Genomic DNA, 25,745 nt, shown 5'->3' with positions numbered 1-25,745 from the left:
CATCATTTGATATTTAATGCACAAGCTAGAACTTGTTTGTGTCAGTGCTTTGTGACTCACTATATTATTCTTTATGGGAAAATGTGTTTGGTACTCATTGTTTTTGGTACTCATCACATCTCCTGGAGCCAATTAACAATGAGTACCAATGTACCACTGTATTTCTAGACCTGAATCAAACTGCTGTTCGTTACCTATAAAAACCTACTACAGCATAACACAGTTTAATCAAGACACGTCAGAATACAGTTTTTCCATTTGTGTTGGTCCTTGTAAGGAGGCCAGCACACCAGTGGTGGGTTCCTAACTGGTTTACTACCAGTTTGCTGAGAGAGAGCATTTTGTGTGTGCACAAAAATTTTACTGAAAACTGTTCTGTGAATGCGCAGAAGCATGCCGGCAATGGGAGACGAGACCAGAGAACCTGTTTGGTGATGTGGCAGGCCTGGGTCACTGCCGGTTCCAGTGACCCAGGCTGCCAAACCACTACCAGTTTGGCCGAACTGGTCTTAACTGGTAGGAATCCACCACTGCAGCACACTAACATTTTAAGGTACATGGGATCTAGACAAGGTGACTAGCTGTTTCCCTTTTATGAAGATCAAAACAGTCTCACTTCTCTCATTCCCTTGGCTCAAACTAATTATGGTGGAATAAAAATGTGTTGTATTATTTGGGGAATTTCTTTATTTGGATTTTTCTATAATTTTCAGGTTTGGTTTTGCTGTCCTTCAGTATTAAGGCAAACTAGACAGGTTATAAGATGGTAGATAAGTAAGACACAGAACGAGACTGATAACAAATTAAACCGTGTGAATTTAATGTTATTTCAACCTTCAAATATATGGCTACTGAGGTTTTACCTTAGTAAAAGTTGACCCCTTTGATTTGTAAGACTAACATACTATTTGTGTTTTATTTGCTAGATAGAAGATATCATAACAAGAATGCAGGATGACAAAACAGGTGGAGTGCCCATTCGTACTGTCAAGAGCTTTCTGTCGAAAATCCCCAGTGTTGTCACAGGTATGAACATAATTGAAAGTTAACATGTTGTTTATCTGCATCCCTTATTAACATTGCAGCACTGTGAAGGAAATTCAAAACCTTTATCAATGAATCTCTCCAACATGTGCCTAATCATTCTATCCCCTCTATGTTCCCATGTAATTCTAGCTTTAATGCTGATGCCTCAAGGCCAGAAGTAAAAGGTTCCACTCATCAAAATAAAGCAAGGGGATTAGGAAGCACAGGAACCTAGTTTGACTCATTTTAAAAGAAGTATTTTATGCATCACTATCTAAAAAACTGTGACCCTATAGAAAGGTCAGTGAATATGACTAAAATACCCAACTTCGCTAATAAGCACATATTCTTTCAATTGCTGTGCTTTGAGTAAAACTTCAAGGAAACTGGCACAGGTAATTTCGGAGGTAGAAAACAGCTTCCAGGTAACTTTGAAGTAATGGACAAAATGTTTCAAATCAAAAATATTTTCAGCATAAAACAGCTTTTTCCCACCTTCCCAGAAGTGTTAGAATGCTGTTCCAGAAAGATGTTGTTTTGATCTCAGAAAGTTTCTGAAATAGTCAGAACAGCATTGAAGTGCTTCTAGTGAAGTCAAGACAGCTATTTCCTACTCAAAATAGTATGTTTCAAAGTCAAAACCTTTGTACCCCATTGACAAGGAGGGTTGGGAACCAGGGAGGCTGAGATAGTTTCCAAGGAGAATAGTTTCAATTGTGGGCCTCCTGGCTGCTTCTTTGGACTTGATTTTGAACAGCAAAATGCTATGTACATCAATCTCCTACATATGTATGACCATTGGCACAGTTTCCTCCAGCTTCACCAACAATCACAGTCACTTATTTTGTCCCTCCTCCTCCCCCCCCCCAGCAATGAAGATTTGAGCTAATTATGCTGTCAACATTGTTTTAGAAGTGAAATGGAGGGGGGGAAAGGTTGAAGGCAGTGTGGGGAAATGGTGAGTGAGAAAAGAGTTAAGAATTTCCTTTCATTGGATTCATTGGAAACCTTGCTGTCCCATTTCAATTTTACAAAGTAAAATCAGTGAAAGTCTGGAAGGCATGAAGATAGTAGAAATGGAAACCGTAGCTTTGTCCCAAATAGCTAAAATTGGCTATCAAGTTTCAGAAAGTCAAAGGGCTGCCCCATTCTGCCCAGTGCTCTGTTTGAGCACCTGTCTTAGAAGTTGTTTTCTCTGTGTCTTTCTGGAAGTCATCTTTTGCATTGGGCCTTCCGGCCTGCCACATTTACTGCTATGGGAAAATGGGAGGGGGGATTATATGGAGTATGGGAGATATATAGTCCAAATAATATTCCTTTCTCAGAGAGTCAAGGACATCTTGCCCTGCAAAATGGAGTGGTATCTCCAGTTGGAATGGGGCCTGATTGGACCATGTGATGGAGATGTGGGTGCTGAGCATGGACTTGAACTTTCACATGGGTGGAGAAAACCTGGAAACTTTCAGATTTGGGTTTTCCCAGATGTGCCAATATGACATCGCTAATAAAATGGAACTTTGAAGACACTCAAGGCTTGGAGTCTTCTTTCATTGGGGGTGTTACTTGGAACCCTCACATTCTGATTTCACTGGGTGGCTTCCAGACACATCCTTTCCATTAGGCAAGAGCTGATGAGAGAATGAAAAATCTCAAGGAGTTGCCCAAATTGCAGAACCATGTTGCTGTAGTATCACAGAAGCTGATCTCTGTCAGAACCATTTAGTTGAAAAAGGGATCTCAGGGAAAGAACACAGGTTATAGTATGAAAAGGAAAGGAAGGCGAAATGCAGTCACCCATGAATCAAGGCAGAGTACAGAAGGTAGGAGAAGTTTTTGTATTTTTCAAAAATTCATATTTCATGCGGAACACTGGATAGCTCTTTATCTACAGATACAGGAAAAAGAAGATCCAGTCTAAAAGGTAGGAAAAGATCAAACTAAATTGAGCCTGAACTCAGTTGAGTGCCCAGTTCTGTCTTTGCTGACAGCAATTATTTTGTGGAGGAATAGGCTTTAATGGCTGTCAGAGGGTGGGAATGGATAAGAACAAGCCAGTTGGCATTTGTAGAGTTCTGTTTATTGCTGTACAAACAGTTTTAGTGTATGTGTGCATATGCATGTGTATGTATGTGTATACTGTGTGCATGTGTGCAAACAAAAATTTCCTTCTCACCCCTATGGGTGGTATGTGTCCTCCTCAGTCTTTGGGAGTTTGAGGTTCTGCATAGTATCAGAGCTGTTCCTACTACTGCATTCTTCTGGACAGAGAACTTTGATGTTTGCCTGGGATCTGTTTGAACCTTTTTCCCAGCTTAAGAGTCACAAGTGCTCCTATCGCCACTGAAACTACTTTGGCTTTTGTTTTCCACATCTTCTCTAGTTTCTTCTTCAGACTCTGCACAATCTGCACCTCTGGTCCTGTGTCGTGTGGTAGATTCTTGTTCATATGGATCTGGTGTTAATGCCTGTTCTTGTGCCGTTATGATCCTCAGTGCTGTCTTTTAGTTCAGTCCAGCCCAGGTGTGTCAAACTTGTGTCGTCACGAGACATATCATGACTTCCCCCCCCTTTGCTAAACTGGGACCATCCCGTGATTCATCTGGCCCATGGGCTGCACGTTTCACACCCTGATCCAACCCTTTACAGCCACTGATAGGATTAGGCAATGTCAGCCACTTCAGTTATCTGTCAATGATACATCCCATCATGCAGGGTCTTGTCATGGCACTTAGTCTACTTGAGCTTCCTCCTATGTCTGCTGCTACCTGAGGCATTCCCTCAGCAGCTCATCTTTAAGTGTCCTCTTACTGAGGTACTCCTAGATGCTCTGCCTTTCATTCAGGCGGTGTTTTTGACACTCACCAGACTGCACCCACCTTCTTTCTGGCTGTCTCAGCCCTTCCCTCCCCTGTTCCACATTTCTTCTAATTGCCTCTCATTCCAGCAGCATCTCCTGGCATACACAGGAGAAAATCCCTCTCTTTTTGAAAAAAATACAGGCTAGTTTTCAAACCATTTTAAAGAGCTTAAACTGCCCCCCCTTTTTCCCCCCCTCTGCAACTGCCTACATGGCTAACCTGTACTTTTGACAAATTACTATAGGGGGGGGGGGAGAGAACCAACATTGGCAATTGCATGTACCATTATTTTAAGTCAGTTCATCCTTCCACAGAGGCAAGAAGGGGTCATACTATATTGGGACTTCTGGGTTCAAATGGACTACCTCAGTGGATGACACTGCCACTTGTTCATATTGGAAAGCTGGTGAGATGAGCTGCCTTGAAACCATATTCCTAGCAAAGCAGAATCATGGTTTATACTGAGGGCAATTCCACTCCACTGTGGGAGGAATTGATTCTGAGTTGTGCCATTTATTTTTTGAGGATTCCAAAACCCACAGACATTGTTAACAGAAGAAAATGCTGCCGTTAGTTGATGTATCTGTTTTAATTTGTGGAACACATTTAATAAAATTAGAAATGGCCCAAAGAACGTTTACATTTGCAAAGGCTACACATGTTATCTGTACATTCAAGCATCCAAAATCCTTAGACAAGCAGGAAATGCCTATGTGAAGATAACCTAGGCACAGATTGGTCATAATATCTGAGATCTGTCTTTGATATTTTACACAATATAATTTATCAAAGCAAAGTAGCACATGGAGTTTTTACTTATTAAAGTTGACAGTGTACATAATTGGAATGAATTATGCAGATTATATATATTTGCTTAAATGTGGCACATTGCGGTGTGTTTATTTGTGGGCCTCACTTATTCCCTTTGTGTTGGCAAATTAGGCTGTGCAGACAAATGTTTAAAGGACTCATTAAGTGCTTCCCAAAAGCTAAAATGACAGCGATACAATCTTTTTTTGCATTCACTGAAGCTGCAGCATTCATAACCTTGGTTGTTTTGTGGCCCAGCCATTCACACAAACACTTTAAGAAAAGCATGGAAGCTTAGCTTTTGTGCTTATCAGTATCACTGTAACAATAAAGATTCCTAATTCTGTTATAGCTATAGTCCTTAAAAGTGAAAAAAAATGTTGGTTGGCCTGCTCTAGTTTAGTGTTCTTCAGATATGATATTAACATCACTCCTTGCTGTATGACCTAACCTGGAATGTTTTATGCTGGTGGTTGGGAATGATTGGAATTGTAGTCCAACTCCTTTGAAAGTCAGCTTGTTTGAAAAGGCACAAAGAGCACAATAAGGTAATTTCAGGGCTCTCAAGAAGTGATATCTGAAAATGGGCAGGTCAAAATGAAACATTCTGCATTCTGCAAAGGACATCTCAAAGTGACTATGTACATTTAGCCCCCCACTTCAAAAAAGGGAGGGGGCTGATATTCTTTCTTAACAGCTTAGTTATCACAGTTTCTTGGGAGAAAATAAGAAAGACAATCGGGTGATGATAAGTCCTGAACTGATTGTCTTTTCTTTATAGAAAATTTAGTTGTCTGAAAACTGAGCTGTTGCAATTATCAAAATAGTAGTTGGAAAAAGACTTTTTTCTAGGCAATAATTATGGCATCTGAATTCTCTACAATGTAGATTGCTCCCCTGTTTATAAGAAGAGTTTACAAATTACTGAATTAATCATGCTGGCAGCCAACTCAAGACAATTTGGTTAGTAACACATTTTCAAGGAGTAGCTATGTAGTCATCTGCTGCAAACATCCTACTTTTGGATTTATTGCATTGAGCTTAAATAACCTCTGCTTCTTCCAGCTGTATATAATTTTCTAATCACCCCTTAGATAGTCACCTGTAGGGTAACATTTCAAATAGACCTGTTGATACAACAAAATACTTCACTCATGAAAATGTCCCATTGAGTTCAAAGAGCTCCTTCCATTGGATTCCTGCCTTGATACAGATTGCGTCTCCTTGAGATAACATGTGTGCAATGAAAGTGTTGTGCATCTGAGTATAAACTTATCAGTGAATAGTTATATATAGCAACCGAAAGGAAATGAGAAAGCAGGCAGCAATGCCTCATTCAAGATTAGATCAGCTGCAATAGTGAAGGAGTTTTGTGAAACCCTTAATGTAGTAGTATTTGTAATCTTTATAAAAAGGCAATAACCTGTCCATGTGTGCACAGACAGTATGTAAGTAAATATATGTTTATGTGCATATATGTGTCCATATAGATTGTATTTAGGTTTGTATGTATGAAAATGAATGTATTATTTTTTCATCTCCTGGCTCCGTGTCCCCATATTTTATGCAAAATTGTTGTTATCTAGTTTATGAAACCAGACATGCAGGAGAAGTATAAGATGGAACAAACTGATAAACCATGGGTTGTTGCTTTAGGATTATTCTCTCATAAATGGGTTGGTGGGAGCTTACAAATGTGAAGCTATGGCAAGATCGGCATCCGTGTGAAGGTTTCTATGACTGGGCACAGCAGCACAATGAAGACTGATGGGCATGCAACAAGTTCTGGTGAACAAATTCTCCCCTGAGAAGAAGAGATTGAGAGATTGTCCACCTGTGCTCCGGATGGCTACTCCCTGTGAGGAGATTTAGGGAATTGAATTTCTTGCAGTCAGTCATGGATTGAATGACTTGGGAGCTGAGGGATTCCCAACACACTCAAAACCACTGTGCAGCTTTTATAAACACTTCCCTAAACAAAAACCTCACTTCCCTAAACTATTTCAGAGATAATTAATTGATACAACTTAACAGAGATTTTCTGATCAGCAGGAAACAATAAAGACACTTGGTGAGTCATCTTTGGAATTAAAAAGAGGGGGAAATATGCTGTTTTAAAAGTTTTTGCAATGTAATGGGGGAGGGTTACATGGGGGTGGGGTTGAGGGGGAGAGATGCCACCTAAAAAATGACCAGACAAGAGGGAGGAGAGCCCCCAATGGATTAATGGTCAGAGTAAAAATTTTGTAAGGACCCACCCTTATGGATGAAACAGTTCAAAGTGATGGTGGGAAATGTGTACTTTTGAACTTGCAAAATGGATGTACATCAGACATGAAACACGATTAGATGAACTAATTCCACTTGATTGTAAGGCCTCATTAACAAAATCTAGCAAGTTTGAAAGTACAGTCTTCCCACTGCTACTATTAAGTGCTTCTGTCAGTCTCTGTTTCGCAATTGTTTTCAGCTGCCATTGAAACAGGGTGGGGGGTGGGGGGAAGCATGGCATTTGGGAAGGGAAGTTTTAAGTACAGGAGAGATTGAAAATAGGGAGTTTTGTTGTCACCATCTACTGTGCATGTTGGAGATAATGGATGAGTCCACCAAGGCCCATTGTCCTGCATACCAACCTGATTATGTTTTTTGAAGATGGATCCCACATGACACCTAAGGGATTTGCAGATTGGACACTGGGATGAGGGTTACCAGGGGGAGGGGGTTGGGTTACATATTGATATCTATGATTACGCGCGCTTTTGCCTCAGATCTTGCTTTGCTTAGCTGCTATCTTTTCATAACCAGTAAAAGTACTCTTAATTCTGAAAACATGGAGTTAAGTGATTTCTTTCTTGGTTACTGATGGAGGCTGTCATGACAGCTTCATCCATTAGGGCAGCCTGGGTTATTTTCTCTTGGCCACTAACTAAGCCACTGTAGGGTCCTGATTCTCTTGACTGATTGTTTCCTAGGCAGCATCCTTTCCCCTCATTCCCCAAAGTCATCCATTTCATATTTTGACTTAAATGCAAAAAGTTTAACAAGATTATGATTTTAAAAAGTGCAAATGGATAAGGAGGCAGCAATTTTAGAAAACAGAAGAATGGGTGTGGGTGTGGGTTTTATGAAAGTGCCTTTGAAAATATAAAATTAGCTAAACAAACAGATTGGATGTTAATTGTTTATTATTTTAAAAAGTAGATAATTGGTAGATTTTACAAAACTATAAGATAAAAGGTATTATGAGCCAAGCTTCGTGACAGTTTCTATAAAGAGCCCGTTGGACTAAAGTATTAAAGCAAAACATGAAAATAAAGGAAAAACTTCTCACTTATTATCACCCTGGTAGACTTTTACTTTTGGGCCGTAAATATTAGCATGGTAACCAGACAAAAAGCAGCAGAAAATAAAAGAAGATTCACTAGAACGATGTAGAGAAGAGAGCATCCGGTCAGATTTACTGCAGGAAATGTTTAAGGAATTTGGCAAGAAGATAACTGAAATATTTGCCAAAAGCTTGGATGCTTTTTAAAAAGGAAATGGAGGAAGGATTTGCAGGGTTAAAAAAATGATATGAACGATGTATTGAGAATCTGTGGGACCATTGGCTATGTATGTAAAACAAATTAGTGATAAAGTGACCTTTTGGAAAGTCAGAAGTTATAAGTAGATGGAGAGAAAAAATAGATTGGAATTGAGAGAAAAAGAATTTTGTTTAGTAGCAAAAGCAATTACAGAAGACCACGGGGAACATTAAAAAAAGGGAAAGATTGTGAAGTCCCTGCCTAACTTTTTGGATTAGAGTGAAGATGACGTAAAGGCAGAGATTGATAAAGTTACAGGATTAATAATACATGATTTGCAAAATTAAGAAATGTTCTAAGGGGTTTCCTTGTGCATATTATAGGAAGAATACTAGAAATCAAGTTCTGCAGCAGCATTTTAATACTAAATTGATGATTGATAGTACAGATCTAATTGTACTTAAGGAATTTCTCAGGTATTCCTCGACTTATGACTATGCATTCAGTGACTGTTTCAAATTATGACAGCACTGAATGAAGGGACTTATGACTCATGCCCAAAGTTACAGCTGTTGCAGACCCCCTGCAAGTCAGATGGTTAAAATGTAAGTGTTTGGCACTTACAACCACAGAGGGAGATGCAACCCCCCCCCCCCACACACACACACATACACACTATCTCTCTTTCCCAACTACTCCTTTTTGGGTCCCATCACCAACCATGCTGGGCAGCATACAAACCCAAAGCTTTAATCACGTGGCAGGAGAAGCTGGCTCATAAAAGGAGTCTGACAAGCAGCAAAGGAACAAAAGAGAGAAGCTGCCTTATTGGAGAGGGGGCAGACTTACTTTTCAGCTCATTGCAACCAGAACAAGGAGAGACACCAGTGCTGATGGAAAGCAAGCAAAGTGAAATGAAGCAAGCAAGAAAAACCAACAAACAGCCCAGTAGCAAGGGAAGAGCCCAGCTACATTAGGAGCCAGTGCAGTGTTCCAATGCTGAAGAGGCTTCCAAACAAGACTATGTATTTAGTGGTGAGATGCTCTGATGACTTGAAACATTTAAAATGGATGCTTGGTGAGCCATCCATTGGTGACGTTTTGCAAAAGAATTAAACGATGCTTGAGGGGTTGACCTCTGCCTAGGAGTGGGCTTCAAAAATTCCAGCAACGGGTTTGCTACCCTGTTGCTGGGTGGGCGTGGGTGAGGTGGGCGTGGCCTAGTCGGTCTCCTGCACCAGAGGGGGGGGCATTTTTCGCTCTCCCCAGGCTATGGACATTTTCCTCCAGCCTCTGAGAGGGTGAAAACTGCTCCCCCAGGCTCTGGAGGGCTCTTGAGGACATGCAGAGACTCCTGGGAAGGGCGGGATGGGTGGGGCGGGCAGAGCCAGCCAGGGGTGGCATTTGGGAGTTTGCTGAACTGGTCAGAATCCTAGCTAGAGGATCGCCCAAACCCTTGTGAATCCCCAGCAGCCCATCCCTGCCTCTGCCCCAATTATCTGGTAGATTACAGGCCTCTCTTAGCTTTTGCTAAGCTTTGGGGGGGGGAACCCCTGCACGGAAAGGTATCAAATCTAGGATGAGGTTTCCAAACAATTTCCTTTGCTTAGCCCCTTCTCCCTCCCACAAACCAACCTTTTTTAAATAAAGGAAACTGAAAAAAAGGCAGGGAGCTTAGACTTATTGATCTTTCTCTCCCTCCCCCCATATTAGGTGTTGAAGCTAATCTCTCCATTTTTGCCCTCCAATCCCCTTTCAAAAAAAAATTAATTTTCTAAATTTACTGCAGCATGCAAATGACAAATTAGTAAATTATCTTGATGAGTGACTGGCAGGCTGATGAGTAAAGGAAAAGAGGTTGGATTTACCAGAAGAAGGAAATAAGACAATCCATCTCTGGGGATTATTTGAGTGGATAACTGAAGGAAATCTTTGCAAAGGGAACCAAGCTCATGCAGCAAATTGAGAATGCGGTATAGATGTAAACCCAAGCTGTGCCTGAAAACACCTCTAATCTATGTCTCTCAGCCCAAAAAGCATTTTTATGATTAGAGGATCTTCAAGGGCAGAGGTGGGTTGCATCTGGTTTGGCCCAGAGCAGGCAAACCAGTAGTGGCGGCGGTGAGTGGCATGCGCAGAAGCGTCGCATGTGCAAGCGCATGCACAAGCACAAACGAACTGGGATTTGCAACCCACCTCTGATGAAGGGGAATATAAAGTTAAATCAAGAGAACAAATCATGGCAGAAGGATATAGTTGTCAATGGTTTTCCCATTTACAATTATCAGCAAAATAATTTAAAATGGATAAAAAGACTTAAACTATGGAGCAACCTAAGACAGAATTTGAGGTGCAATTGTGCAGGGATGACATTGCAATTGCTAAAACGTTTTTATTGAAATTTGAAATGGAAAGTAAAAGAATGTATGATAAAGCAGGCTAAGCACTCTGGTTATAATATACAGATGGATTAATGGGAAAATAGGTGGTCAAAGGTTGAACTTTACATTATGTTACGATCTTAAAGAGAATTTTTATAAAATGACATACTGTTGGTATATGGTACAGAGAAATTATCTTGAATGTATATTGGCATTCCAAATATATTTTGGAAATCTAATCAACATGAAGAGACATTTTGCCATTTTAGTAACTTTGTTTTAAAATGGATTCAAATATGAATATTGAATACAGAAGATTTTAAAGATTAATATTCAATTGAAGCCAGAACTTTTCCTTTTAGGACTGATGGATACAGTTAGAAAAAGCCAAAAAAAATGTAGTGGAAGATTATTTCAAAAGATGCTTACTGCAGCAAGATATTCAAAGATGGAAAGATTCAACATTATCTACCATGAAATTGACAGAACTCGCTGAGATGACCAAACAGATGCTTTTAATTAGAGAAAGGTTGTTATTGACATTCATCAATAACTAGAAGCCTCGTATGGACTTTTTAAAAAAAGAAAGGAAGGAAGGAAGGAAGGAAGGAAGGAAAAGAAAGAAAGATGATTTTGTGACATGGTTTTGATGATTAGAAAAAGAAGATAATTATGATGTAACCTTAAATAGAGAGGTTTCATTAGAAATAAACACACACACACACGCACACACATATGCTAAAAGGAAGATCAGAATCCATTTTTAAATATTTCATTAATGTTTTTATTCTTTTCCTTTTTTTCTACTATATTTCATTTTTCCTTTTTTTCTTTTTTCTTTATTTTTTTCCTGTTTCACATTTACTATATATATATGAGTTAGTGGATTCATGACCTGAAATTTGAGTTAAGACTTCTTGCTTGGTAATCTTTACTAAAGTACTTGATCTGAAATAAACGCAAGCTTTAATTTTTAGCTGCCTACCACAGCTTATTAAATTTATAGAATAAGTTCTTGAGGCAGGAGGTTTCTATCAGCCAAGTAAATTGGTTTTTAATTAAAAGCTCTATATTCCCTTTTCTCATTCTTAATTGAGTAATGTTGGTGGTTATTGTAATATTCATTGATTTTGGTCCCTAACATTTACCTAATGAATGACTGTCCACTTGTGCCTTCTTTTTACCTTCTTTATATGTTTTTCTTTACATGTAAAATTTAATGTGACATATACAAGAGCTCTACAGTTGAGATATTAAACATACTGTATTATTACAGTTCTTAAACAGTGATGGGTTTACAAAATGTACATATTTGTTTAGATAAATAGGAATAGCTGTATAATCTAATAACAAAACACAGAACTTGCAAAGCAGTTGATAAACCAGTGATGAGTTCATTTCTCTCTGACATGCATTACAATTTACACAACGCTTCACTCACATTATTTTGGATGACTTTCTTTTATTATCAGTCATAGCTATGGATCAGAAGCAGGAAAATACAGCATGATGACATCAAACAATTGGGTTAATTTTTCAATGTTCTTGCTTTGCTAGGAAGTCCAATTCAATAAGAGGCTGCCACTTTCAAGGGCAACTCTGTTTTGTTTTTTGTTTTTTAATACACAAAAAGTCTTTCCAAATTTCTTTTTCTAAAACATATGTCAGTTTTCAATTTTTACTGGGATCAGAGGTTTTTTTTTCTGTTCAGTAATTGACATATTTGGGAATATTCACTGACTCCTGAATGATGAATAGCCTCGCATACTGGGTTTAACAGACTATTTTACTTGAAATAGATAGATATAATTTCCCTCTAGGCAGTTATAAAGTATGATGAGTTTATTCCTTTTTAGAATTCTACATGAAAACTGATTGTAGCTGAGTCAAATAAAATGCTTTTGCTGACCTTGAAGAAAATTATTTCCATATTTCAGAAAATAAAGTTTATGAAATATGTGATGGGATCATGCAGACACAGTAGATTTCTATCACCTAGCAAAATGCTGAATAAGGTCAGATCTGGTTAGTCTTTCCATTTTCCTATGGCCTTGCAAATATCTGTTTTGAAGAAATGTGTTTCTTCTTTCATAATATATGTATTGAATAGCCATGGATGTGAGTAGCATGCTCCTTCAGTCCCAATTGTGTATCCAGCGTTAATTCCTCAAGCACAAGGGTATGTAGCAGCAGAAGCAATTGGATGGATTTAATACTGGTTATTAAAATAATAGCCCTTTAACTTGGATCAAAAATAATATATGCCCAAGGGGCAAAAATGTCTTAAATGAATATGCATGAAAAATATTCTAGCATATATTTTTCTTTATTTCAAAACAACTTCCAAAATCTTGGCATTTTAGCTGAAATGAAGCTCCTTATTTATTGGAACCATTTCACTGATATGCAGCATCTAGAATACAAGATATGGGATTAGGTGTATGCACCTGAAGTGGTTTTCTTACATAATATGAAGCAGTGCCTGGAACAGTGAAGTTAAATTATAACTCCAACCCACAAACTTTGAGAATCTTTGACAATAAATAATTGAAATATTGTGTCCTATTTGAAGAGCAATGTGGTGGCCTAGTTTTGAAGAACTCTCCTCTCACTCAGAAGGTTGAGAGTTCAATCCTAGGTAGCAGCAGATGTTTCTCTCTTAGGGTGCAAAGAAAAATGATCTGCTGTGAACACTGAGTAGGTGTCAGGAAGGGCATCTAGTTAGTAAATGCTCAGCTTCATCCAGTCATCCTGATTCTACCCTGAATAGGGACTGCAGAGACATAAAAAGGGAGGTTAATCTTCCCAATTCAATGCCATCAACATGCTTTATAATTTTTGTCCTTGTGGATGGCAGCCAATCTCATGTCAATTCTTTTTCAGAAGTCCCACCTTCAGAAGTGGATGGTAGCCAATCTCACTACAGTCTTATTTTCAGCTCCATCTATCCCAGTTCAAACTACAGTATAGTAAAAAGAAGATATAAAGCAGAAGTATGCAATCTGTGAGACTCCAGATGTTTCTATTCATTGTTCATGATACTGATAACATTCTTTTTATATATCAGCTTTTTCTCAAGTTCCCATGGAATCTTAAATTATTTTTGTAATATATACATGTATTCAGCAGAGTGAAGATTAATATACAACTGCTAAATCTACAAAATAATAGAGTAATGGAAAACCAGAAATGTGTTAAGTAAACACATTTTTAAACAGAAGACAATACAGAAGGAGTTCTCAATTTTTAAGAGAAGCTGCCCACCAGGAGCTTAACAACATTATTTTTTTTCATATTTTGTAATAAATTAATAATTTTAAACAAGATAAGATGAAATCGATTAGATACTAATATTTAAGATAAAGAAAAGAAGGAAAGAACAAAGGAAAAGTGCAGAAGAAAGAAAGGGACAGAGGGAGTGGAGGGAGGGAATGACTTCCAATTTTCTGTTTCAATAGTTAACAGGTATTAATTTAAATTAAGCTCTTGTTCTAGCTTTCCATTGCTTTACATACCTGCAAATGTCATAAACACAAGGATCCGTTGTAAAATTACTGTCACAACTTAAATGATTGCTAAACAAAGAAGTTGCTAATTGAAGATTATTTGTACATGAGATGAAGTTGCAGTGAGAGGTATGTTAACAGAAGAATGTTTGGAATTTGGGGATCTTTAGGAAAAAAAGTATAAAATAAAAGTTTTTGTTTATGGAAATGCACCTATTCACCCACTGAGAACTACTGCTTTTTAAAGAGAAATGAATAGGTATGGGAAAAGCAGTTTGAGAGGGATAAGTCAAATGGCATCCAAATATATAATATCATAATATACTTCTTCGTTTGGCCAGGATATTTAGGATTATTATTTTTTTGCAACAAAACATTATCAAAAATGTGCTTCTCTGATCACTAGCCCACCCTGAAAATGCTAGAAAAGAAACAAAGAGAGTTTCATGTCACATCTATGTTTTTTATATTTATTTGGATAAAGGCTGCATTTCTTTAGTCTTTAGGTATTTGCTTGAGTAGCATCAAGTTACCGTAAGCTCACGGGGGCAAGTGCATCCAGAATGCAAGCAGTAGTTTTAAGCATCTGTTTAAGCACCAGAGCATTTTAAATGCACTCATCTTACAGACAAAGGCTAGTACTGAAAGATTACCCTTGGAAATAACAACACAGTGACATTGTGCGAACGTTGCTGTTGTTAGGTGGAATGGGGAAAGAGAGTTCTTGCCAGTAAGAAACAATATTACATCTCCTTTGTGCCCTAGCTGTACTAATAATTGATGTTCATCGGGACTGTATCACTGTAAGAAGGTTACGTCCATAAATAAGCCATAGAGGGGTAGGGGAAAACAAAGTATGCTTTGATTAAGAATCTCCAGTGTGTGATCTCGTAAAGGGAGACTATCTTTTGAGTTTTATCAGACATCAGATGTTGAGACTCCAGAAAGAGTGCAGAGAAGAGCAACAAAGATGATTAGGGGACTGGAGGCTAAAACATATGAAGAACGGTTGCAGGAACTGGGTATGTCTAGTTTAATGAAAAGAAGGACTAGGGGAGACATGATAGCAGTGTTCCAATATCTCAAGGACTGCCACAAAGAAGAGGGAATCATGGTATACTCCAAAGCACCTGAGGGTAGGACAAGAAGCAATGGGTGGAAACGATAAAGGAGAGAAGCAACTTAGAACTGAGGAGGAATTTCCTGACAGTTAGAACAATTAATCAGTGGAACAACTTGCCTCCAGAGGTTGTGATTGCTCCAACACTGGAGGTCTTTAAGAAGATGTTGGATAATCATTTGTGTGAAATGTATTAGGTTTCCTGCCTAAGCAGGGGATTGGGCTAGATGACCTCCAAGGTCCCTTCCAACTCTGTTATTCTGTTCTATTCTATTCTATCTCTCTGAGTGAAATCCCTTAAAAAACAAAGGAAGGAGGATGAGATTTTTTGCTCTTTGATCTTCCTCCAATTGTGAAGCTTTATGGTTATTTTTTCTCAAGTAAGATAAAAAAGAAACGGGTCAGTTCATTTCTTGTCCAGAAATGCATGGAAGACAACGTGATCACTTAATGATATCCCCAGGGAATCTCAAGGCATTTTGCATAGTTGCCAAAGAAGGATGTCTCTCACATTTCCCCTTCCAGGACATTTTCCAAGTACTTATACATAGCATATTCTGCGGCTCTGAGGAACTTAAAGGAGGGTTTCCCACAAATGTTTGGTAAATAGCAGAAATCTTTCAAAGTGTTTGGGTGCTTGAGTATATACCCTGTTTCCCTGAAAATAAGACCTCCCCGGATAATAAGTCCAATCAGGCTTTTGAGCGCATATGCTAAAATAAACCCTCCCCCAAAATTAAGCCCTCCCCGAAAATATTGCAACATAGCAGCAGCCATGAGGTGACGACGTTCACTGCCTCCTGTACCTCAAAAATAATAAGACCTCCCTGAAAATAAGGCCAAGTGCTTATTTTGGGGGTCAAAAGAAAATAAGACCTTGTCTTATTTTCAGGGAAACATGGCATATATTACAAAAATAGAGATAGAATGCCCAGGCTTATATTAATTGTAAAAGGTTTTGTCAACACAGTTTGATGTGTTGATTGATGTGTTGCTAAACTCTCAGATTTGTGTATCAACACAAAGGAATATTGCCAAAATCATCTTACTGTGCTGTCATGTCTTTCAATAACATACATGGAGAGCATAAATCAGAGTGTTTTGAGAATCTGTGGTGAAACACTTCTGTATTCCAGGGGGAAAAAATATTCAAGACCAATAATCCAAGATGTGGAGAACTCAAGTTGGAGCCTATCAGAAAAAAAGAAATGCATTTTGCAAGTGGTTTGAAGAAAATGAGTTCATATCACAGACTGATGAGATATAATCAAGACTGATTTTGATGGTTATCTTCCAAGCATTCCAATACCAGATTTTTTTGTAAATTTTAAATACCTTATGGCTTAGGGTTTAGACATTAGTACTCATAAATAAGGAAAAAGAGAATGAAAACATCACTTTTAAAACAATGGGCGCATAGGCAAATAATAGGTAGGTATTTACTTTATTTTAGTTATTTGATTTAGTTTGTCAAACATGTAAAAGATAATAGGTATAAAAAATGCAAGTAAGAACACAGTAAATGGGTACAAATAAATGGAGACAGTAGGACAGGGACTGTAGGCATGCTGGTGTGCTTATGCACACCCCTTACAGACCTCTTAGGAATGAGGTGAGGTCCGTGGTAGGCAGTTTAAGGTTAAAGTTATGGGGGTTTGAGGATGTAACAACAGAGTCAGGTAGTGCATTCCAGATATTGACCACTCTGTTGCTGAAGTCATATTTTCTGCAATCGAATTTGGAGCGGTTTACCTTGAGTTTGTATCTATTGTTTGCTCATGCATTGTTGTGGTTGAAGCTGTAGTAGTCGTTGACAGGTAGGACATTGTAGTGGATAATTTTGTGAACTACGTTTAGATCAGACTTTAGACGGTGTAGCTCTAGGTTTTCCAAGCCCAAAATTTCAAACCTGGTGGCATAGGGTATTCTGTTGTGATGATCATCTATCAACATTTCTTAATGCCATCTCTTTATTCATAATAAATGCTGCCATTTTTTCTGCAGAGAGAGGCATCTAATCCATTTTCCTGGCCTTCTACAAGTGACAGCAAAACAGCTTTTTAAGTATCCTGATGGCTTAGTAGTAATCAATCATCTATGGTACATATTCTAATTTCCCATGAATAAGTGTGTAAAGTTATTTAGTGAAAAATACACAGTTAGTTCTTTTCTTTTCAGAATAGTTGTACTTATGATGTGAATCCAAAATCTTCTGTTTCATTTCCTTTGCAAATAAAACTAACGGGGGGAAATGTTATTTAAGGACTATTGCTCTGAAAAGCACTGCACAAATGTTAAGTACTTCTATTATTTAAAATATTGGGGAACAGGAACAGGAACAGGAAAGAGGAAAAAAATATTGAGTCATCCATTTGCCCCTTATTTATCATTGTGTTACATGTGATTCATTGTACTTATGCATTAATTTATTTATTCACTTTATGAACATAATTAATGAATTAATCAATCAGTCAATTGTGTAGAAATATAAAGAAGACAGACATAAAAATATTTAAAATATTAGATTCAACTTGCCACATGTTGTTTTTTACATTCTCATACTCTGAATTAGATTATATTTATGCACATTATACTCTTAGTCTATGAATTATAATAATCAGAACATTTGGTTATTGCCACAAATATCCACTGATCTTGCCCATTTCAGACAGACATCTCATAGCAGACGTCTGGGAATAAACATCATATCAATTTCAGATCAACTGTTTTCAGTCTAAAAGGTTAAGCAGCATTCTCAAGTGTTTAATGACTGCTAATCAACAAATCAATGTACCCATGGAAGCTGGCAGCCTGCCTTGCCAAAATATAATATACTTTTAAAAAATGTTATAACTGAAGCTTTAAGAACAAATAGCTATTTGGTTTTGGGATTTCTGTACAAGAGTACCATCTGCTGGTCAAGAGCTTGGATGTTCAAAAAACATCTTTTTCTCCAATACATAACATGCTAACTTTGCATAATAATAATTTGTAGCTGAACCCCATTGGAATGAATTATTGCAATATGCTGGTCCATAAAGAATTGTACACAAATCTCTCTGGTGGTATCAACACAAGGTACTTGTCCAAATTTCAAGAGGCTCATAAGCTGAAGAAGCTTCCTGGATGAGAAGCGAAACATCTTCAAAGAAAAACCAGAAAGTCCAGTTGCCTCTTGAAAAGGCACCTTTGGGACAACCATGGCCTGGATGACTGAGAATCTCCGTAGTTACTTCTCCAAATTGGTTTAAAATATTGTGAACTGACTCAGTGGGCATGTAATCTCAGTTTCCCCCCAAATCTTCCCTGGACCCTAGTCTTCTTTTCATGCACCCCCTAACCACTTTCTTTTTAATTATGAGAAAACTGCTTCTCTCCCCCCCCCCTCCAATCTGAAGAAGTCCAGAGGTTCTTGTGCCCAATCTACATCCAAATGTAGACAAGTGATAGTGAACATCAGAGATATAAAAAAGACATGAAATCTGTCTTGTGAGAAACCCACTTTTTGCTCAAAGTGGGAAAAAAATTCTGGATCTCAGATGGTCCCAGAGCCTAACTTAATCCAAAGCATGAGCTTTGGCAAAAAAAATAAGTTTCTGATATATGTTAGTCATGTTTAACTCACATTTAACTAAATTTAATTAATTAAATTGAATTTTAACCTGTGTGCATTTAATCACACTAAATTAGTTTTTCCCTTTCATCTCAACCAAGCTTTTCTTGTGGCCCCAAGTGTTGGGTTTTTTTTTTTTGTGCAGTCATCCTGACCTACCACTCTCAGGCCAAACAGAGCCTCTGGCTAGAAAAGAACTTCACACTTCAGAGTTTAAAAGAAGATTGCTGCTATTGGAATTCATTGTCAGTCACAGACTGGCAGCAAGAAAAAATATTCTTGTAAATTAAAATCCCCCAAAGCACAAGAGATCTCTCTTTTTTTTCTTTTTTTCTTCAATAGTTGATTGCTTCCACCAGAATACTCTATACAGCAGGTGTGCAACATAATAAGGACTCCTAGCTAACTTCAAAGGTGTCTCAGCAGAGAGGAAACAAAGCAGGGAGCAAGAGTGTAAGAGAAAAACAAGGTAAAGGAAGTTCATGGGGTGGGCAGAAAAGGCTGGATGAATTAAACAAAGGGCAGTGCAGCTTATGCTTTGTGCCCTGTGAGTGTAGTTTCCTAAGGTTCATATTTCTGCCAGAGCAACTTATGGAACGGCAGTGTGTTAGATTTGGAGCAAGGAATGAGGGAGGTAGATGTATCTAGAACGCATAGATATGCACAAAACAGAAATAAGAATTTCTTTTTTTTTAAACAACGTTTTATTGGTTTTTTTTAAATTTTACAAGGAAAAAGGTAATGGGTAAATACAAATTTTGACGGTTGCAATGTGTGGTAGGTGTCCCCTCCCTCCATACTCAAAGTATACATTTGCAAAAAAATTCATTACTAAATAGTTACATATAGTCAGCATATAAGTTCAGTTAATATATTCGGTCAACTTATGTCCAGCAATTTTTCTTATTCATTTTTGTGACCTGTTTTTTCTCGGTGTCGCCCCATCTCCCCCCGCTGGCAGAGCTCCGGCCCCTCCCGTGTCCTGTGTATCTGGTGTAGGATCAGAAATAAGAATTTCTGAACACTTACATCTGTCCACCAATGTTCATGGTGGGATGCACAGATTAAGTTGGCTAATTCAATACAACACATCTCTTTAACTGAGATTATTAATACACGATGTGTTTGTACTCAATAGTCCATGTTCACACCAGTGGTGGGTTCCTACCAGTCCAGACCAGTTTGGACCTGGAACAGGTCGCAACCCAGGCCTGCCATGCCCCTGAACTGGTTCTCCCAGTTCTCCATCATCTTGATTTTCAGTTCTGTGCATGCACCGAAAAATCTTTATTGCACAAATTTCATTTTTTTTCATTTTTAAATGTTTTGCGCATGCACAGACCTATTATGAACAAACGCTCATAATTTTTTTGCGCGCACCAAACCGGCAATAATGCCGGGAGCAACTAACCACTGGTTCACACCCTGTTTGACGAAAACAATTTAAGGATGGCAGAGTGGTGGCAGGATAGCATTCAATTCATATTCGGACATATTTCATACATATTTCCATTCCAGGGCAGGACACAGAGAGAGTCTGATGCAATTGATGACCATTAAGTATTGATCCAGAATTGTGATCACAATATTTTTGCATAGAGATGCTTGAGTGGGAAAATCATCCAGCCAATGTACCTGCCCTCTGTTCAAAGGCAGAGTGGCCCAGATTGGAAAAATGAAGTCATCCTTCCTGAAGTTATTGCTGCAGCACTTCAGTGATCAAACATCAATAAGTAAATGGCAAGTGAAAAGTTCATGACTATTATGAGGAAATTGACGCAATACATTCTTCCCACTTGGTCACGGCAAGAAGCCAGGTTCAAACTAAGCAGCTCAAGGAATTATGAAAAAGCAGTCAGCAAAAAAATATATGAAAAGGCAGCAATGCAAACATCTTATACAAACCCTTTGGATGCCTTCCTAACAGCAGTATCGTTATTAAAAATTCCGAACTCTAAGCTAGGAAGACGCAATGGGAGTTGGGCAGCATTCAGGTTTGACAGAAATAAATACAAGTGGCCCTCAGATTATGATTGCTTCTTAAGCAACTTATGATGGTGCAGAACAAGGGGGACTTAAAATGGAAGTACCACCCATTCCCGCATCCCCAGTCACATGATTGGTGTTTAGCTCCCGATAAAGAGGTTGCAGTGAGCTCCGGTCATGTGATCATGATTTCTGCTGGTGTTCCACAAAGTCAATGGGGAAGTCAGAAGCCAGTCCCACTCCTGCTGCTTTTTCACCCAGCTGCATTCCATAGCACTGCCTATGGCACCTGTACACCTACCCATGCTCCATAGAGCCATTCACAGCATGAACACCTGTTCATAATCCAGAGAAGCTGAGCACCCACCAATGCTCCAGACTATCTGTCCATAGCATCTTCCCATCCACCCACATTTCTCAGTTGCAGCTTTCAGCCCTGGGACTCTTGCCTCTTCCTACTTTACAGCCCACACAGTCCTGGAGTAACAATCACAACCAGTACTATGGAATTGCCATTGCTAAGCTATGCAGACAGCTGACATTGCACTTTATACAGCATTATTTAGCAAAAGGAATTCTTGCCATTGTAACTCAAGAACTATATGCAGTGTTTCCACTAATAAAACCATCCTTAAAATGATTTTTTAAAACATTTGCAGTGTTCCTGCCTTACATAAAAAACAACCTCTGAAACCACCAGGGAATGTGTATATATATCTTGAAAAGGCCTTGTGTTTACTAACTAACCGAAACTTAGGACGATGCAGTGAGTGGGCGTATCTTGGCATATTTGTATAGTTTCATACTTAAATAATCCGGTCCCAAATTGTTGATGATTTTTAGTAACAAGAATCTGTCATTCAATATAGTATCATATCACTAGAATTAGCTGTCTCTGCTAAATCTATTGTTGACATTGGTTATTGACATTTTGAGCCTGACAGAAAAGGCATTTCTTCAAATAAAAGACACTGGCGTGGGAGTAGGTTTTTCTGCTGCATGAAATTTCTAAAAACCAATTCCAACGAGAGTGCAAGAATTGCAACATATCAAGCAAGCAACACTACTAGATCATATAATACTTAATATGTCAATAATAAAAATAAGCAAGTACACTACAAAGCATAATGACCTAATTGAAAAAAATATTTGTGCAATGCAAATTTCAAAAGAGCTATACTTATTTTGAATCTTGCCCATCCGTCGGTTTGTTTTTTTAAATTGGCTGATCGGATTCATTCTGCCAGGGGGACTGACTGACTGGTCTCTTTGTTTCTTCTCCTATAAGAAGTGTTAAGAAACAAAGGCTCAGGGTGGACCATTTTGCATTCTGCTGTTTGCTGGGCTGCCTTGGAGATTAATAATCAGCCAACAATGCTTTCACTACAGTAGGTAGCTAAAATGCTTCCACTTACATATAACGTTCTGTATACAGTAGCTTGAGATCCAGATCTTTGATGGATCCCCTCATCTCTCATGTACCGTATCTGTCCAACAATTACGACGGAAGTGAGATGCCCATCTGAAACTGCTACATTGTCAATAATTTGCTATGTACAGCACAAAGAGAGAGAGCATTCTGCTCAGTATATCACTGCAGCTGCTATTATGTTCTATTGCATAGATTTATCTATTCTTATTTTGCTTGCTTTCCTTGGTTAGTTTTCCCAATATTGGGAAATATCTCAATATGGGGTTAGTACAATCCAGTAACAGATTACTTCTGTGAAAAATTGGAGTGGGTTCTTTTTTTTTTTTTGTCCTTTCTACAACAGTTCAAGATTTTCAAGACTGATGTTAAGAAATATTCCATCAAGCAACAGATCAAGCAAAAGTCCTCTGTTCTTAGGAGGATGTGCTACAATTACATTTCACTGTGGGAGAAACAGCACGGCTACTAATAAATAGATCGATGCTTGTGTTTTATCTGAAAAGTCATTTTATTAAAAGGAGATAAAAATGAACTGGTTTTTAATCTTAGAAGGTGATTTAAAACATAGAAGAGTATTGCTTACTTTTTTGTTGATATGTACTAGAAAGCATCTCTTCAGAACTGCATCCCCTCCTGCTGTATCTAGAAGGAAAATGCATTGTATTTATGGGCTGTATATTGCATGTCCTGTATGTATTTGATTTGACATTCTCATTTTATGGCAGGAATTGATTATTTCCCCCTAATATCCCTGCTTTGATGCATAAATTGTTGCTGTTGTATTTATGAAGGGAAGGAAGAAGGGGATAACCTGAATCATAAAGGAGTCACAATAATGTAACAAGCACAACATCAGCAACCAAACAAACAACAAGTACAAATAAACATGGTATAAAGTATGTTTCATGGCATAAGTATCTGATAAACCTGTTTGGAGGCAAGTCCTATTGAGCTAGGTGGGCTTACTCAAAGATTCGTGGGTTCTTTTCACAAGAGAAGGAAAACTATGCTAGTTGTAGGTATATTGAATGAATTTGTTAGATGCTGACAGTTCCCTGTTAGATTTGGAAAAGAAATTCAAAGGTTCAGAGGAATTAATATTTCATACATACTTACAACTTTTACAGTATCAAAACAACAAACCATATCTCCAAATTAGCAATATACCCATCTCCATTGAATGGCTTTATTTATTTATTTATTTATTTAGTTAGTTGTTGTTGTTAGTTGCAAAGTCATGTCCAACCCATCATGACCCCATGGACAACACGCATCCAGGCCTTCCTGTCCTCTACCATCCCCCGGAGTCCATTTAAGATCATGTCTACTGCTTCAGTGACTCCATCCAGCCACCTCATTCTCTGTCGTCCCCTTCTTCTTTTGCCCTCAATCTTTCCCAGCATTAGGCTCTTCTCCAGTGAGAAGTTAGTTGACTGGTAATTAATTAGTTAGTATGCCAGCTGACTCCCGTTAACTCTAGTCATCTCAAAAATATTAAAAACGAGAGGGTGAAAACCAAAAACAGACAAAATGAAAAGAATGAAAAGACAGCAAGAATGGCAAAAATCAGATGGGAAGTAAAAGAACCAAAGCCGCAGAGTCCAAAAGGGGGTTTCGCCCTCCCTTGTCAAAAGCCTGGGCAAAGAGCCAGGTCTTCAAGCCCTTCAAAATACCACCAGCGTGGGGGCTATTCAGACCTTGGGTGGGTTATGATGACCCCATTCCAGAGGGCATACTAATGGTAGCACTAGAAAGCCACAATGCCTCCTTTGTCAGGGTTCCCATTTTATCTTCACACGTCTGTTGAACGGCAGGCATGAATGGCGGTTGCAAGTGTTCTCTTTTGCAGTTTCTTCTTTAACAAGCTTTCTTTGTGGTCTCTCTGAAATAGACCCTTAAGGGTTTTACATCTTAATCAGTCATGTAAAATAGGTTCCAACAATATCGAAACCGGCTTTCCTTATGCTGTGAATTTGGACTCTCGGGTGTAAAGGAAGCCTTTACTGGACTTAAAGAAAATTGTTCATCCACTGGATAGGAAGAATAAGATTTTTGCCCAGTTTTGCATATTGCATTTAATAAGAACTTTCCCACTGGATACAGGTACCTTTTGAAGACATGGCAACAAGACCATATTTAAACAAAGGGATAAGCTCCCTTCGATCATTTTTTAAAAATTCAGATTATTTAAAAATTATTGGATAAAACAGATCTTGGAGGACTTCTGAAAGGCAACTCCAAGACAACTAATTTCCAATCCCAATTTTTCCAGTCACCAAACTAATGCTAGCAATCAATAGAGTTGCTACCGCCCACTTTTGTATCTCTGTTAGTAGTAAAATTTTCTAACCACCCACCAGTTCCACAGTAATGGTGATTTATAAAGTAGGGAAGTAACTTTACTTTATAAAATTTATAAAGCAGAGTTACAGTAAACCCCTACCCGCCCACCATATAAAAGCTGGAACGCCCACTAGTGGGCGGTAGGGACCAGGTTGACTACCACTCTGCTAGAGAATTAAGTTCCTGAACAATCTTGAGCTCATTGAGGAGAACAAAGTAGAATCTGTGACTTAATTTTTTGTATAGATTGATATCGATAGGAGGAAGGAACATTAAGTATGCTTGCTATCTTTAGTTATGTAATACAGTTGGGAAACAAAATAAAACTATTAAGATTTATGATTACAACAATAAAATTAATACAAACCGAACAAAACTAAAACCATAGAAAAAAGCAGAAGGTGCAGAAAAGGGAAAAATACAAAAATAGAAAAAATATAATAAATAGAAAGAAAAATATATAAAGAAATGACTTTGCACCTTCATCACAACAAGTATAAACAATTAATCCCCTCCAATAATGTTGTAGAATTTTAAATCTTTTCATTTTTCCTTTATCCCTTCTCACAAAATTCTTCAAAACTTTAACAAGCCTCTTTTGTAAAATTGATATAGGGAAATTATTCAGATCATTTTCTTGGTTTGTTTGTTTGTATATCCTTTTTAATTATTAAAACATCAGTCAGTGTGTCCAGTGCAACATCTTTTTCCATGTCAGCCTGTCATTTTTAAATCTAGCTTCAATTCAGTCACAATCTTGTCAGGCAGAACTACAAAAAGATCATTTTATTTATATGCACACAACTTAAGGTGCCAATTATACCAATGCTCCTTTCTCCCATTTTCCCCACCTGGATCCTGTGAGATGAGTTGGTTTGAAATTTTAAGCAGGATGAGTATTTCCTTGTCTCCCACAGCTCTAAACTAATCAGAGACCACTGTTTCATGGACTCCCCACAAAGAGCAACTGTTTGGAGCACTTGTGGGCTATCTCAAGTCCTATCTTGGTCTGAAGAAGAATTACGAAGCATTGGTCTGCTTCCCAGCTCTTCATTCTGCCATGTCATTAGCTTCAGCCCAGAGGTCGGTTGTCAATTTTTCTACTGCCGGTTTGGGTGCTTGTGATGCTTCTGCACATGTGCAGTA

At 38.2% G+C, this 25,745-nt stretch overlaps 1 protein-coding gene across 5 annotated transcripts in view; it reads left to right on the top strand.

Annotated features, from left to right (window-relative positions):
• The window catches only part of RGS6 (regulator of G protein signaling 6), a 260,857-nt gene that overhangs the window by 144,608 nt on the left and 90,504 nt on the right, over positions 1 to 25,745 (top strand). For all 5 annotated transcript variants that reach the window (XR_014173738.1, XR_014173739.1, XM_081934978.1 and 2 more), the window contains exon 3: positions 927 to 1,026. Coding sequence is in view for 3 of the 5 variants with exons in the window: in XM_081934978.1 (XP_081791104.1) it covers positions 927 to 1,026 (100 nt within the window). In the remaining 2 variants the exon portion in view is untranslated. The remainder of the gene's footprint in view (positions 1 to 926; positions 1,027 to 25,745) is intronic.

This window comes from Natrix helvetica (assembly GCF_964273705.1).
Source record: "Natrix helvetica genome assembly, chromosome: 1".
NCBI lineage: Eukaryota > Metazoa > Chordata > Lepidosauria > Squamata > Natricidae > Natrix > Natrix helvetica.
This window is presented reverse-complemented; position numbering and strand designations above follow the sequence as displayed.